The sequence below is a fragment of the Rhinolophus hipposideros genome (assembly GCF_964194185.1).
Source record: "Rhinolophus hipposideros genome assembly, chromosome: 18".
Taxonomy (NCBI): domain Eukaryota; kingdom Metazoa; phylum Chordata; class Mammalia; order Chiroptera; family Rhinolophidae; genus Rhinolophus; species Rhinolophus hipposideros.
In genome coordinates, this window is record NC_138064.1 from 31,819,180 (window position 1) to 31,835,884 (window position 16,705).

The 16,705-nt window shown below is 34.6% G+C and overlaps 1 protein-coding gene across 1 annotated transcript in view; it reads left to right on the top strand.

The window, feature by feature from the left end:
* Positions 1–16,705, top strand: part of SGCE (sarcoglycan epsilon) — a gene marked incomplete at its 5' end in the record, with an annotated part of 63,111 nt that overhangs the window by 34,376 nt on the left and 12,030 nt on the right. The window contains 5 exon segments of the mRNA XM_081080204.1: positions 2,670–2,868; positions 11,629–11,791; positions 14,177–14,388; positions 15,329–15,355; positions 16,090–16,278. Of these exon segments, the coding sequence (XP_080936330.1) occupies positions 2,670–2,868; positions 11,629–11,791; positions 14,177–14,388; positions 15,329–15,355; positions 16,090–16,278 (790 nt within the window).

Below are 16,705 nucleotides of genomic sequence, written 5' to 3' on the forward strand. Positions count from 1 at the left end.
AAAGGAGCCACGAAGTTGGGTCCCATAGATTAGGAAAAGCCAAATAACAGTTCTTTAAAAAGTAGCATTGATAATAAGAAACAAGTTGTGCATGGTTCTGTAGAAAAGTGGGAGTAAAAACAAAATGAAACTTAATAGAGGATAGACTCCTAGCATACTACAAAAACTGTCTTTGGCATTATTTATAAACATTATTTATTGCCAAGAAACCGTTCTTCATGATATATTTCTACAGGACTGTTTCTTGGTATAGGGGAAAATATCGTATGATTAAGCTACTGTTTATCTGTAGGAAACAGGAAATGTATCTGTATAAAGCAGGAAACTTGTCTACATAAAAGAGAATAAATATATCATATTTTAGAAGATTGAAGATGGCCTATGCATCAAACAAATATAACAAAACCATAAAAAGAACAAATGACAGTGTAAGAGATGAGTAAAGAAACTTCTGTGATTAGGGCCTTGAAACACTCAAATCTTGAGGCAGGGAAACCACGCTCTAGAAAACTCTTGAAAACTGTAAAGCTGGACTTCCCTGACTTCACCTCTGGCATCAAATATCCTTTAATATTAAAGAGGCTTCGTAAGAAATGAGGTCATCAGGATTTCAGTTATTTATTGTACAGTTTTATTTAATTATTAAATAGTAGTGGAATACTTTACGGATACATGTTTTAATGAAATAAATGAGAGGGTACACATAGTATAATTACTACTGGGGACTTTAAATCTGTGTATAGTCCAGAAACTTTTTCTTTTCCTTTTAAGGGAAGAATTCAGATAATCAACCCATATATATATATATATATATATATATAATTGCTAACGTTTAATATTTTGTAAGTTCTTACCCTATGCTGGGCATTTCGTTGAACATTTTATATACAGTCTCCTTTAGCTTAGCTAAAAATCATACGAGTTCAAATGATGGTAAATTCCTGGGCCTCACTACAGATCAGCTTCTCCTTCCAAAAGCATGGAGAAGAACTCAAGTTCCTATTCACCATCTGGTTGTGAGTGTGAAATGTGCTAATTCACCTCAATCCCTTAGTTTGGCCTGCCTCATAGTATTTTTTTTTGAAAGCAACCTTTATCATTAGAGGCATATTATTAAACAAAACAGAAACCTATTCTTTATCTTCATAGAACAATTAGAATATGGGAATTGATGATTTGTAATTCAAGAGTAACATCTGAGAAACTGAATTGTATTTATTTAGAGTTTCTTACACTGAGAGTCTGAATTGGACAATGGGTTGGTTTAAAATACTAATTTTGAAACCTTGGGAGGGAAATATTGATGAGCTATTGGGGAGGGGAAAAGCTAATTAAATCTGTAACGATATGAAGTGGGTCATATCATTTAATTTAAATTATAATTTAATTTAAAATATAATGTCTAGAATATTTAATTATAGAGTCATCAAAATAGTGAAATTGTTATGATTTCAGAATTCTCCTTGAAAATATCAACCTTTATTTTAGTAAAAGGTAATGTTTTAGCATGCTCCCAAAATATCAGTACTGTAGTCATGCAGTGCAGAACAATATTTTGGGCCATGTGTACAACGTGGTCCTATAAGATTATAATAGAGCTGAAGAAGTTCTCTAGCCATTGTAACATGTAGTACAATGCTACGCTATTTATTTTTAAATAAATTGAGTGTAGCCTCAGTGTACAGTGTTTATAAGGAGCGCAGTAGTGTGCAGTCATGTCCCAGGCCTTCACACTCACTCACACTCACTCACTGACTCACTCAGAGCAGCTGCCAGTCCTGCAAGCTCCTTGCATGGTAAGGGCCCTATACAGGTGGACAGTTTTTAATCTTTTATACTCTATTTTACTGTATCTTTTCTATATGTATATACACAAATACTTACCATTATTTATAATCGCCTACTCAGTACAGTAACCTGCTGTACAGGCTTGTAGCCCAGGAGCAAAAGGCTCCACCATGTAGCCTAGGTGTGTAGCAGGCTAGACCACCCATGTGTGTAAGAGTGCTCTCTGAGGGTCGCACAATGACAAAATTGCTTAATGACACATTTCTTAGAACATACCACCGCTGTTCAGTAACTCATGACTGTACTGCAAATTAAAATATATGATGTTTTAAATCGCATAACAACAACCCGCAAGCAAGAACGGATGACTTTGTAATGTCTTCTCTATTTGGAAAGGACGTGACTCTGTGCCTCAACTTCCCCCTCCGTTCAAGGGTTTTAATGATTAAATGAGATGATGTATTTGAAAAAGATCTGTTAGTTTTAAAACTCTACAAATACAGCATGTTATTCCTACCATATAGTGTTCTGGGAGTGCTCTTTTTACCTGGGTGTTGCCGGGGTAGGAGGCCAGCAGGTCATTGGCATGTTGGGAGCCGATTTGGCTTTTCTTTTTCTCCTATTTTAGCCAAATCCCATAATTCTAAATTGCCCTGCTGTACCCTTGGATTTGCTTACATTGTAGGTAAAATTCTATGTCAAATGTATGTTATGTTTTTAGCTACATCTTCTGTTACACAGAAAGCCTTAAAGTCAATGTGAACATTCTTTCCCAAAGCTTGGATTATGGCAGAAATCACCGAATCTAGAATTGTTCTTTTGTTTCCCTTTCAAAAGACTACTTCATTAAATATGTGCATCCCCTTTTTCACGAAAATTAGACTTCCCATTACCGTATCAAGCAGAATTCTTCATTAAAAATATGAATGTAGAAGAAATGTTGGCCAGCGAAGTTCTCGGAGACTTTCTTGGGGCTGTGAAAAATGTGTGGCAGCCAGAGCGTCTGAACGCCATAAACATCACGTCAGCCCTGGACAGGGGCGGCAGGGTTCCACTTCCCATTAATGACATGAAGGAGGGGTAAGCAGATCTTTATCGCATTGCCTTAAATATGGATTTTTAAATATGGTGATCTTATCCAACTTACTATAGATGGAAGATGACCTATTGCATTTTTCTTTTTAATAAGAAATGGGTATTGTAAAGATATGAAAAACTAGCAATTTTCAGTATTGACAAAGAGGTTACATTAATGGTTTTTTATATCTGATGTTCCTGGTCCTGTGAAATCTAATTGTAGATCAGGATTAGCAATCGTAAATTACAGCACTAAGTCTTTTGTACCTTCCATAGAGAAGCTGATTATTTAGGGCCTGGAATTTCAAAGGAAATTGATGCTCCAGGTCTCAGCTGCAGAAGGACATGCAGACTGCTGTAACTTTATTCTAGGAAACTATTTCTTTGCCTTTAACATTCTTTCCACCATGTGTTGGTGACTGATGGTTGGAGTGGATTTGAAACCGATTCCTAAAGCCTGGCCTTGTCACTCACAAGCTGGGTAACCTTGAGCAAAATGCTGCACTCCTCTGTGCCTCAACTTATTCTTTTGCTCCAATGAGGAGATTACTCTCCCTCAGGGTTGTTAATAATGATTAACCGAGACAATGCATTTGAAAGGATTTGTCTATTCTCAAGCTTACAAACACGAAGTGTGACTAATACCCTTGTAGAGGTTAAGAAACACTCCTTATGCCTGGGTAAATTCAAAGGGTCAAATGTCAATGTCAAACTAAACTTTGCTCTTCAATTTCTAATCTGTAGGTCGAAGCAGATTTTTTTTTTCACCCAGTCCTATAAACGTATGAGATATGGAATGAATTACATTTTGTGCAGCATGTCCCTTCTCAACTCGTCCATTATCTATATTCCTGATTATATCTTTGTGTAGATGATATATGGAATTAACTAAAGCACCTGGATTAATAATAATTAAATTTAAGGCAATAAGGAAAAAGACAGACATAGAAATGGAAAAGACATAGACATAGCTAGGCAAAAGGGGGCAAAGGAATAAGCAGTGAGCTGTAAAGTCTAACTTACAAATTTCAGAATTAAATTGTGCTTTGTGTGTTACAGGAATGGATTCTGAAGTCAGTAAAGCAGACATAGAATTGCTTTGGGTAAAATAGTTGCTTTATCTCTTGTCTATTTGTTGGTTGGCTTTCTATGTGAAAACATAATTCTAGGGCTTAAATTTTTTCTTGAGTTACACCATGGTTCTCTGAGTAATTACGGAAGAACCATGGGAAGAGACGAATAGAGGTATCTTCCCTGAAAACATTCTATGAATATGGAGTCTTTTCAACACTTTGTTAAAGTAATGTGTTCCATAATGATTGTTAAAACCACGAGCAAAGATGTTGGAGGGAGCAATGTGAAAACCAGATATTGGTAGAGTCTTCCATAGCTGTGCTTTCTTCTGGGCTCACCCCTTCTCTCCTCGGTAGTGCAGGCGTCACCCACAGAGGCACTTTTAGACACAACTAAACTAAATTGAACTAAATAACTCTCTAAACCAAACCCTGACCTTAAGACAGTGTATCCTAACTGTGTCCAGCTTGAGAATTGCCAATAGAGCTTTATTCAAAATATAGATAGGTTCCTGGCCTCTGATTCCCCCCAAGAGAGTCTGAATCTTTGCGTCTAGGGCTGGGCCTGAGCATGTGACTCTAAATTAAGAACAGAATTTTTGTCCTTCAAGTACTTGTCAGAGAATTCAGTCATTAGCTGACTGACCCCCAACACCTGCTAGAGGGCGGCATGTGCTATCAGATATTTGAGAGAGTCAGTCTTGTGGCATTTATTTGGACCCTGTTGTCTTAGATCCCTTCCCAACTTGACATGCTTTCCATGAGTTTTAATTTAATGTTAAGCCATAACCTTTACAAAGTACTCATCTGATAAGTCTTTCAAAATAGCATTTCTATAAATTGAACCCAATGCCAACTCTATTACTCCAATTTCCCTATACGAGTACCAATAAAGTAAGATCCTCTTTGAGTATAACTCCAGAAGGAAAATTTGTCCCGGAGAATGATTTTTTGCATATTTTCTTTAGTTGTGATATAATGTCATGGTAACAAAAATATTTTTTAATCCTATTGCCTTAAATTTAGAAATAAATCCAATATTTAACTCATCTCTTGTGCCTTCCTTTTCTTTTAATGGTGTATATCATAATTCACAATTCACTTAATAGACTTTTTGCTTCTGTACTTTTTTTTGAAAATAACATGGGCTACAAATCCCTTTTAAAACTGAAATATTGAAATGATCACGTGGTAGGATCAGAGATAGGAAAAAGCATTGCATGCCTTTCTTTTCTAAAATTTTACTTAAATACGAGTACATAACATTTCAGAAGTATTAATTAAGCACCTAACAAATATATTCTGCTTTATATTTTGGTATAAGTCTCTGATTTAATAAAAAGAATCTCCATGAAATTATTTCTTATTCCTCATGGCAGCCACAATCAATTCTGCAGATTCTTCCATCTTTGCTATATGTAGTCAAATAAACAGCATGTGACTAAGGGCAGCTCTCATGTAGACCCTCAGAGTAAACCCACTGCCCTTCTACAGCCCAAAGCACCATTAAACGTCAATGATCAAGGACCCACTCAGGATCCCACTTTCTCATCCTTCTTGATGTGTATTTTTTCCATCTCTGCAGAACTCACTGACAGCTTTCAAACTGCTCCTAAATCTAACAAAAAAAACAATTATAAAGATTTATTTCAAAGTGAGTAAACTCCTGCAAAGGAAGGCTGAGCCTCCTGGAAAGATTCCCTTTCACTTGCCAGACCCATAACCCCAGGGCAACTGTGCTCTCTGTGAGTCTGGTCTTGGTGCTGCTTTTGCTCCTGACAGCTATCCAGCGGCTAAGGACTCACGGATGCATTTAGCCTGGGATAAAGCCGGTGGACAGAGGAGCAGGTTCATATTTCATTGTAGGCATGGCATAGCTGCCAACCCAGGGTGAGTGATGTGGTGTAAATGGTGGCTATGAAGGGAATGATGGGGTGTGAGGATTAAAGAATATACTCACTTTTCATAAGAGATTGTCAGACTTCCCACTGTTTCCTCTGGTTACTGAAGCATGTGGATCTAGCCTCAGTCAGCAACAGAGAAGTCTAGTTTATTCTGTAGACGATCTCACAAAGTGCTCCCTCCAATTAATTGTCTGCTTTTTGCCTGACAAAGGCTTCAGTGAGAAGTTACACTTGAAGAAGAGAATGTAAGTCAGCGGCTGCCAAATGCTGCTCTGATACAAGGTCACAATCCTGGGCCAGTCTGTGGTCTCTGCTGAATTTGTCCCCATGCTTGGTGAATTACAAGATTGTCCTTTATTCTTAATTAATGTGCCTCCTATAATTTTGGGGCACATATCCTTTCTTTTTTAGAATGATGGTGACATGACAGGAATTTTTGAAAAAAAGCTTTTAATAAATATTGGAGACCCACATAAGTCCATTTTTATAAGTATGCCATTAAGTGAAATCAATACAACTAGATGTCCAGTATCTATCCTTCTAAATTCTATGCATATATTCATCTTTTTCTTTCATAATTTAGCATTTACTAGTATTTTTATGAGGGAATGGTCTATTAAACTCTGGCATACATTGATTTTAAACATATAATCTATGCTCACAGTTTGTTAGGGACCAGGCAAGTAATCAGATTATTAAAAAACAAAACAAAACAAACAAACCCAGTGTGGTACGTGGCATGGTTCCCATGTCAGTGCTTACCTGGAAAGGGTCCATAGAAGAGGTGACGCCTCATCTGATTTTAAAATATGAATACAAATTCGCCTGCTCGGAAGGCAGAGGGAATTGGTTGAACAAAAGCCTTTATGTAGGAGAAAGCCTGGTAAATTTTGGAACCTGCTTTGTGTGGAAATGGGGGGAACAGGTATCCAGAAGTGATGGTTACCAAGGAGGCAAAGCCCAGACCACGTAAGGCCTTGTGCACCAGGAGAAAGTGTTGGGATTTTATCCTGAAGCATGAAGGCCCTTTGCAGAAAATGGCTTATACTAAAGTTTTCATTTTAGCAGGTGCGCCTGCGAAGCCCACCTCATGAAAGAATAGGCCAAACCCAAATGTCTCCTTCCTGTAAGCAGGAAACTCGCCCCAAATCAGAAGGATCCAAGCCTGTACGTCCTTCTTCTGCTAATTCATTTTTTTTTCGACAGAGAGGACGAAGCAATCAATAAGATGAGAGCCTAGAAGTGTCCTTTATTCTTTATTTCTATTCTGTAGTAGATCTTTTATTTAGTTTTCCTTATCTTTAATTTTCATCGTATTTTTTGATTGACTGACTGATTGCACATATGCACAGAACAAAGAAGGAGGGAAGGGGATAGAGCCAGGTATGGTGAATTTTCTTTTACGAGCTCTTGTTCTCAGGTAACATGTCATAGGTGGACAAATTCTTTATACTGTTTGTTCTCTCCTATATACAAGGTAAAGAATGAAATACATTAATTACTTGGACAATTAGGTTAAAAATACAATCACTAGTTCCATTGATCTGACTGTTGTTGAAAAAGGCAGCTTTGACTTAAATTTTTTACCCTTCTCTCAGTTCTTCAGTGTGTATGTGTAAAAGGCTAAGTAACTATGTTCTACTTCAAGGGCAATTGACTTGTTCAAATTGGAAGAAAAAAGCCTTCATAAAGGACAAGTTCTATCTAGTATTTACCAGTTCCTAAGGTTCTGAGACGCCATGTTTTAACATTGCTTGACAGCCTTAGTTCTTGATAATGTGTTCCCATCTCATCTGTTTACACACATTTGAAAGTTTGAAAATATATTGCTAAGTTCATAAAGATAAAGGTCAGCTTTATTTCATTTCATAAAAAATTTTAATTTCTGCATATCAAAAAGCTAGCTGAAAGGAAAACAGATTATGAAAAATGTAATTTTAGCATGCAAAGCCCAGTTATTGTTATGAGGTTGGACAATTAAGTGTGCAAACTTGTTGCAACGATGTTGCTAACCTGTTTTGATATCAGAGGGGTTATTCCTTGTGAATTTGTACCAATGGACAGTTAACCAAGTTTACTATTTGGAAGTGCTGAAAAGGCTGCATGAAAAAGTTAGACGAAAATTACCTGAACTTTTCACCACCAATTCATGGCTCTTGCATCACGACAATGCACCAGCTCACATGGCTCTGTTTGTGAGGGGGTTTTTAGCCAGTAAACAAACAACTGGATTGGAACACCCTACCTACTCACCTAATCTTTCCCCTAATGACTTCTTTCTCTACCCGAAGATAAAGGAAATATTGAAAGGAAGACATTTTGATGACATTCAGGACATCAAGGGTAATACGACAACAGCTCTGATGGCCATTCCAGAAAAAGAGTTCCAAAATTGCTTTGAAGGGTGGACTAGGCGCTGGTCTCAGTGCATAGCTTCCCAAGGGGAGTACTTCGAAGGTGACCATAGTGATATTCAGCAGTGAGATATGTAGCACTTTTTCTGGGATGAGTTCACAAACTTAATTGTCCGACCTCATATACATGGCCTCATACAAAATTATTTTTTAGAAAACCCACATGTTGAAACTTACTGGTTCTATAAAAGAACAATAAATATACATTTTTTAAACTAGGTAAATCCAATATCTACTTTTCTTGAGCATCACACATGTAGTCTGTTTGCATTTTATTTATGAACTTACTCGTCTTCCTGGTTTTATGGAGCTATCATAAGTTTAAGGTATATAACATAATAATTGATGTATGTATATATTGCAAAATGATCACCACAGTAAATTCAGTTAACATCCATCCCCTCGGATTGTTACACAGTATTGTCTTGTAATGAAAACTTTTAAGATCTACTCTCATAGCAATTTTCAAATATACAATTGCTTGTGTTTTTAAACTGGTATAATGCTTTATATGCATTCATTTATTCTGCACATAACCTCCCTGAGGACCGTGTAAAAGACTGGGTTCAAGGAAAACCATTAAGAGTCAGTTGCTTCACTCCCTGTGAAAAGTGAAGGTGACTAGAGCTAGGGTTGTAGCAGTGGGATGGAACGAAGTGGACAGGTGTGTATGAGAGTTCTTTCAGGGTAAATGTCAGAGACTGATGATGAATTGACTACGGGAAGGAGGACAGGAGTCAAAGATGATGGTGCTTGAGCATCTGACCATGCCAGTCAGTGAGAGAGAAGAAGCTAGAAGGAGGAACAGGTGGAGGAGGTAGGGTGGGGTGATGATGAGCTCAGTTCAGAACGTATTAAGTTTGTGAAGTATTAAGTTGGTGAAGCTTACGGATCATCCAAGTAGAGATGAAAGTAACTTGGCAGTATGTGTCAACTGTCAGAAAAAATGTTTTCACTTCTAGATATCTCTTCTAAGATAGTAACATTAAAGAATATGCAGAGATAGTCTTTGCGATATTATTTATAACATCAAAAAATTAGAAGCAACTTACATGTCCAACTCTGAAATAATTGTTGAATAAATCATGTGCACTTAAAAAATTATATTGACGTAAAACTATAATTACAAAGACTTACAATATGGAAAATGCTTATAATGCATTAAGTGAAAAGTAGTATACAAAATTGTATTTTAGAGATAATTACAATTAGGTTAAAATATATGCATTTGAAAAATGTTCTGCACGGTACATTGGAAAATGAAAATAATTATCTTGGTAATGTTAATTCTGTTTTTATATCCCAAGTTTTATGTAATGTTTTACGTTGTTTTTATAATTTGAGAAAAAAATAAAACTTCAGAGCACCAAAAACTTATGCTTATGCCATTTATATTATCTTGAACTGAATTAATTTAAAATCTTACTAATTATAAATGCAAATCAATATCATGTTAAAGCAAGAGGATTTATAACAGGTGTAAGAAATATTCATTTTATTTCTGCAGAGGAGAGTTTCAATTTCTTCAGATCCTCCACAGCACTTCCTATTATCTGTTGGGGTTTTTTTATTATAATGGGTGTGAAGTAGTATCTCACTGTGGTTTTGATTTCTATTTTGCTGATGGCTAATGATATTGAGTATTTTTCATGCACTTATTGGACATTGTATATTTTTGGAGAAATGTCTATTCATGTCCTTTGCCATTTCAAGTTGGATTATTTGTGTTTTGTTATTGAGTTGTAAGTGTCCTTTACATATTGTAGATACAAGTCCCTTATTAAATATATGATTTGCAAATGTTTTCTCCCATTCTGTGGATTTCCTTTTCATTTTCTTGTTGGTGTCCTTAGAAGCACAAAGTTTTTAATTTTGATAAAGTCCAGTTTATCTTTTTATTTTTGTTTTCAGTTATTGCTGTAACTTTTGGTAACATATCTAAGAAACCATTGCCTAATCCAAAGTCACCAAAATTTATGCCTGTTTTCTTCTCAGAGTTTAATAGATTTAGCTCTTATATTTAAGTCTTTGATCAGTTTTGAGTTACTGTTTTATGTGGTGTGAGGTAGGGATAGAACTTTATACTTTGCCTGTAGATATCTGTTTGTTCTAGTACCATTTGCTGTAAAGACTGTTCTTTCCCTTGTTGAATTGTCTTGGCACCTGTAACAAAAATCAGTTTACTAAATGTGAGAGTCTATTTCTGGACTCTTAATTCTATTCCTACACGTCTATCCTTATGCTGGTACGTGTACCACATTGTCTTAATTACTATTGCTTTGTAGTAAGTTTTGAAATTGGCAATTGTGAGTCTTCCAACATTTTCTTTTTCAAGATTTTTTGGGGCTATTTTGGGTCCCTTGAATTTCGATGTGAAATTTAAGATCAGTTTGTCAATTTTTGCAAGGAAGACAGCTAAACTTTAATTTTTTATATTTATATTTATATTTATATTATTTATTATTTATATTATTTATTATTTATATTATTTTTTTATATTTATATTTATATTATTTTATAAGTTGCTATAGCATTGGCATTAGGAAAAAAAATAATATTTAATTTAGATAAATTTCCTGGTTTTCTCTTTTCTTTTTGAAAGACTTATGAGATTTCTATCTTCTCAACCCGCTCCAAAATTATTATTTAAACACTATTATTTAAACACTATTACCGTTGTATTCTGTTTTATTGTGAAACTCTATTGGCCAATTAAGTAGAGTTATTCTCCCCAATTGCTAAGATACACACCAATAAAATTAACTTTGTTTGCCTAGTCTATGTTTACCAAACTATAGTTTTTCTCTTATAGTAACTTCTTAGGTAAATGATTTAGAGACCTCGTAATGAGGGATCTAACAATAAGGGTCTGTGAGGTAGAAAAACTGACAAAAAGAACTCTCGGTAAAATAGCTAAGTCTGCCTAAAGCTTCATACCTTCAGGGGTGTAATTTCACAATCTTATTAAAATGAATTCAAGTGAAGATTTATTACTAATAATTATTATTTTAGTGAAATAGTGTTATTTTAAAATAATTTTTAAATGCAAGTAATCTACCAAAATACTAATCAGAATAGGATGCATAATTATTTTGAATTAAAATAAGTAGGATGAAAAAAAATTTTAGAGATTAACATATAATCAAGAGAGTGTCTTGTGCACCAAAGCACTCAGTAAATATTGGTTGGAAAAGGAAACAATGAAAGGAAGCCCCTACATGAATCACTGCCTTTAAAGCCCATGCCCCTACCTTATGGATGATTCTAGATAATCCCTCAATTCAAAAGGATAAATCCTGCTTTCAGGGTAGATTGTTTTTCAGCGTTTTCAATTTTCTTAAAGGATAACCTGAGAGTTTCACATTTTTGCAGCGTTTATGTCATGGTTGGTGCAGATGTTCCGTTTTCTTCTTGTTTACGAGAAGTTGAAAATCCACAGAATCAATTGAGATGCAGTCAAGAAATGGAGCCTGTAATAACATGTGATAAAAAATTTCGTACTCAATTTTACATTGACTGGTGCAAAATTTCATTGGTGAGTTTTAATTATATTTTGTTTTTGCAAATGTAATTAGAAGTGATGTGACTGGAGATAACATTTGACTGAAATCTGGATTGCTTTTCGGAACAAATCCTGGGTTTACTTTATTCACTGAAATTGACTTTCCTTGACTTGAAGGACTTGGCAAGCTCATGGGCAGTGCATCCATTTAGGAAAGAGTATCTCCACTTTTGTTTTCAATTTACCCTTGATTGGTTGCCGGGCTGGATTAGCTTGGCAGGTGGTCCAAATGCTCACCCTGGACTCCAGGTGGCTGCTAAACCAGGATAGATTATGGAGTCAGTGTGACATGTGTAGAAAGTCTCAAATATGCTGCCACTACCCCACTTTGGAAGGAGAGGCCAGAGAACAATGATAGATCTGAATGTAAAGCAATATTGTGCTATGATTCAGTGTCCTAGAAACTCAAGTTGTAAGGCGAGTTGAAGGGATAAGAAACAACTCCAAGTGAGGAAAAGTCAGAGTCTTACCCACAGCCCCATAAATACTAAATATTTCTTTTCTAAACCACTTTTTAATTACCATGCTAAAAGACTTAGGAAAATAAGTCAGGTTTTATATATAAAATGTTTTATGTAAAATTTATATTGTTTGATCCTGCTTTCTGGAAGACGGGAATGTTGTTTTATTACTTTAGTGACCTTTAGATTTAACTTCTGTCAACTCTTGATGATTGGTGGTGACTGAATGAATTCTAAGTTTAAAGTTGACATTTGAACAAAGTTATTGACACATAAACAAACTGTCACTTCACGTCTTAGAGAACCAACTGCAGGCAACTTTCCTGGATCCAGTAGGGGAGAACATCTTCCGCACGTTGAAGCTCTTAGCACCTGTGGTCTTTGGCTCTGGTCTCCTCTGTTCATGTCTCTTGTGTCTTAGGAAAATAGTGTTCTTTCTCTGCCTTCTTAAATCAAGGAAAATTATTAAGATGGCGTGGTTTATGTATTACAGATAAATTTGAATTTACAAATTTCAAATTTACAATGAAATTTAAAAATTTAAAAATTTACAAATTTCAATGTCAGGGTGCTAGTCATACAAGGTACAAAAGGCTGGGTGCCTGCCATCATAATTTAAATAGATACCTCTAACCAAAGATAGTAGATGGTGGGCCCTAACAATGCCATTTTACTTGTGCTGTGCTGTAAAATGTTTATGTTTAAGAATATTATCTGATTTCTAAGGGTTTAAAAATGACTTACGAAGATGTTAGTTTCTGTGGTAAGACTTTATAAACAGAAGGGTTGGGAATTTTCATTTTTCATTTCACATGTATTTATGTATATATGTTACATCTTACCACAGAAGATTTCAGGAGGCTTATGTGAAAGAATCGATGAATAAACATAATAAATAAAATATAAAAGAAACAGAAAATCAGGGCCTAAATTTTACAGAAAAAGCCCAAGATCAAGTTTGACAACAAACCTCCTAATGTCCAGGATTAGAAGAGGAAATTCGTCAGTTATTTAATTCTCACTCTTAAGGGAGGCAGAATATCAGTTCCCTGGCAGAAAATAAAGTTTTTAGTACCACTATATTAACAAAATTCTTCAAGTGGAATTTTTTGGGGGAGAGGATAGTGAGAAATGCCATAAATAATTTTCCCCAACTTTTTTCGGGGGAGAAGAAAATGCAGTAACAAATTTCATGTCTATTTTTGTAGTTCTTCAATAAAACCCTTAACATAATTAAATGCAACTCAGTGAAAGCAATTCAATTAATGTGGAGGTAAATTAATGTAGTACAAATGAGCATTTCTTAATCCTGGGATAGAATTTCATAAAACTATAGCACTGGATGGGTTACATGTTCCTTATTTAGACTATCTTTTCTAAAACCTATTTCTGCCAACTGAATGGCAGAAAGATCAAGGTTGTAATCATTGAAAAATTCTCTCATTTTTTATTTTCTTATTTTTGCTAACCTTGGAAACCATACCCGCATACCTGATTATCAGCCAGTTTATGGTTTGTTAACATCTGCACTAGAAGTTTGTCACTAGGAAATAAGACATTTACGTAGTAGTGTGAAAGATTTCTTTGGAGAAAGGAAAGTGGAAGAGAACAAGTACACACACACACTTATTATATAAATATACATACATGTATGTATGTATCTATATTGTGAGAAGGACATAGAAAGTAGACCAACATAAAGCCTTCAGTTTTATTACTTTTATTCATTACTTCTTCCTAGCTCCCATTAATAATTGCAAGTTCAAGGTGATAAAATAATTGGAAAAAATTGCTTTATAGAAATTTATCAAAGAATGTTTTCCTATGTCTAGATCTTAAAAATCTCATAATGTTTACAGCTATTAATTTGATGTGTAATTGTCTTCTTTTGTATCAGGTTGATAAAACAAAGCAAGTGTCCACCTATCAGGAAGTGATTCGTGGAGAGGGGATTTTACCTGATGGTGGAGAGTACAAACCCCCTTCCGATTCTTTGAAAAGCAGAGACTATTACACGGATTTCCTAATTACACTGGCTGTGCCCTCGGCAGTAGCATTGGTCCTTTTTCTAATACTTGCTTATATCATGTGTTGCCGACGGGAAGGCGTGTGAGTACTTTAAAACACTAATAAAAAGTTACAGAGCCTACTAAGATAACAACCTATAAGATTCCATTAAAAGCCAAGTTTCCTTTAGTTCATAAAATATTTTGTAAATGAATGAAACTGTGTTCAAGTCGAACTACTGTACTTTATTCCTTCAAAATGAATTTAAAATAGTTTTGAGTCTAATAAATCGAGTTAGGGGATATAATTATTTTATTCAAAAATTATTAAGGCTAGATGTAAATTCATGCTGGCAAAAACAGTCCCAGCAATAATTGAGGCTAGATATTTTGGTTCTACAAGCGACATTGTGTAAGCAGAGACTTTGAAATCTATTTGCACTTTAATTAAATTGCACTTTAATTAAATAAAATTGTCAGTTTAATCAGAAGTGATGGTCAGAATCCTCTTGAAATTGGTCTGCTGTCAACCAGGGTGACACAATGTAAATGTTTTTAAAAAATAAATATGTAGATACATAAACTTAGTAAATTAATGAAAATAAGGGTATAACTTGAGTAATGAGTCTTCATGAATAGTTAGTACTTTCAGGACATCTGTGTCAACTAAAACAATTTCCTGAGGTTATCTGGAAGTCAGGGTAACAAAACCAAGGATAAAAAATTAATAAAGCAGCAAGTAACAAATTCTTCCATTTTTACATGTAGCCTGATTTCATTATGTCATAGAATTTATTTCCAAGAGCTTGATTCTTAATCTCCATTTTTTTTTCATTTTTTCTGTATGTTTCTCATCAGTATTCCATTTCTGTACGTGTACTCATCCAAGTAATGTCATAAACCTGGTGGCAAATGCTGCCTGGTGGCATTTAAAAGTAACAATATCAGCATTTTCACATCATGCAAGATCCCATCAGCATATAGTCTTAATGTTCCAAATATCAATGCTATTATTTAATTCATAAATTTTGTTTTGTTTCTAGGGAAAAGAGAAACATGCAAACACCAGAGTAAGTGTCTTCTTTCCTGTTATTTTCTTCATCATTTTTTTTTCACTTCTCAGTTGCTCACCATGCTTCATACATGTGTGTCATGCTTTTTTTTCATTCATCATCTTTCATATTTTATTTCATAAATGTGAAAGCTGCTTTCTAAATATAGATATTTAAGAGGGGTAGGAACTAAAAATAAAAAGGGTTTGAAAACTAAGATTATACAGATAAAAACTAAACCTAAAAAATTTCAGATTCAGAATATTAACTTGCCATTTATATTATGTAATTTCCCAATCTGCATTTCTATAAACCAGAGAACAGATGAAAAGACCTTTCATACACGTTTTCCTGAATCTACAGTAATAACCTACCATAAAATGAAACTTCTGTGAGTATTTATAAATGCCCCATCAGAAGCAACAATATAAAAGCTCTGGTAGTTTAATCTTAATCATAGAAATTAAATAGAAGGTTAGTTTGTTACTTAGGGCTGTAATAGTAACACAGTGCTTTATAGCTTACTTTAATGAGAGACACATTTATTTAAAATTAGTTTATAATTTTCGGTGTTGCTATGTTAAAAGTATATGAAATGTATCTTTTTGTGAGATAACTTGTAGAATGTCCAAAGGGCAAAAATGTCTTCTTACTTAAAAAAAAAAAAAGAAAAAAGAAAAAATCAATTTTTTTTTCAAATTGGGCTAATATATGATTTTAAATACATGTTGTTTTATTTCTTTCTGACCTAGCATCCAACTGGTCCATCATAGTGCTATTCAGAAATCTACCAAAGAACTTCGTGACATGTCCAAGAATAGAGAGATAGCATGGCCCTTGTCCACGCTTCCTGTGTTTCACCCTGTAACTGGGGAAATCATACCTCCTCTAAACGCAGATAATTATGAGAGCACTAATATGCCATTGATGCAAACACAGCAGTAAGTATCACATGAAATATTTATTTGCATGGCTATATCTACTTAATGTCCATAAAGACCAGAGCTTTTCATGATTGTTGCTTTTATTTGTTTGCTTATAACTGAAAGAGAAAATACCAAAAGGGCATGGATAGTATAGATCCCAACCCCACTTACTGACCCAAATAAACAGAATTACTTTCAGGAAATGCTTTTTTTTTTCCTTTACTAATCCAAACAAGATGACATTTACCTTAATATTTAAGAAATTGATACGCTAATAAACTAACGTGTTTGCTCAGGAATGAGTTAATTGTGAAAAGAGAAGCATATTCTAAACCATGACAAATTGATTATTTTTAGAGCTACTATTTGAATTATTTGGTTATGCTAACATTTTTATATGTTATTACGATAGACCTATTAAATTGTTTGGCCTCAGGCTTAA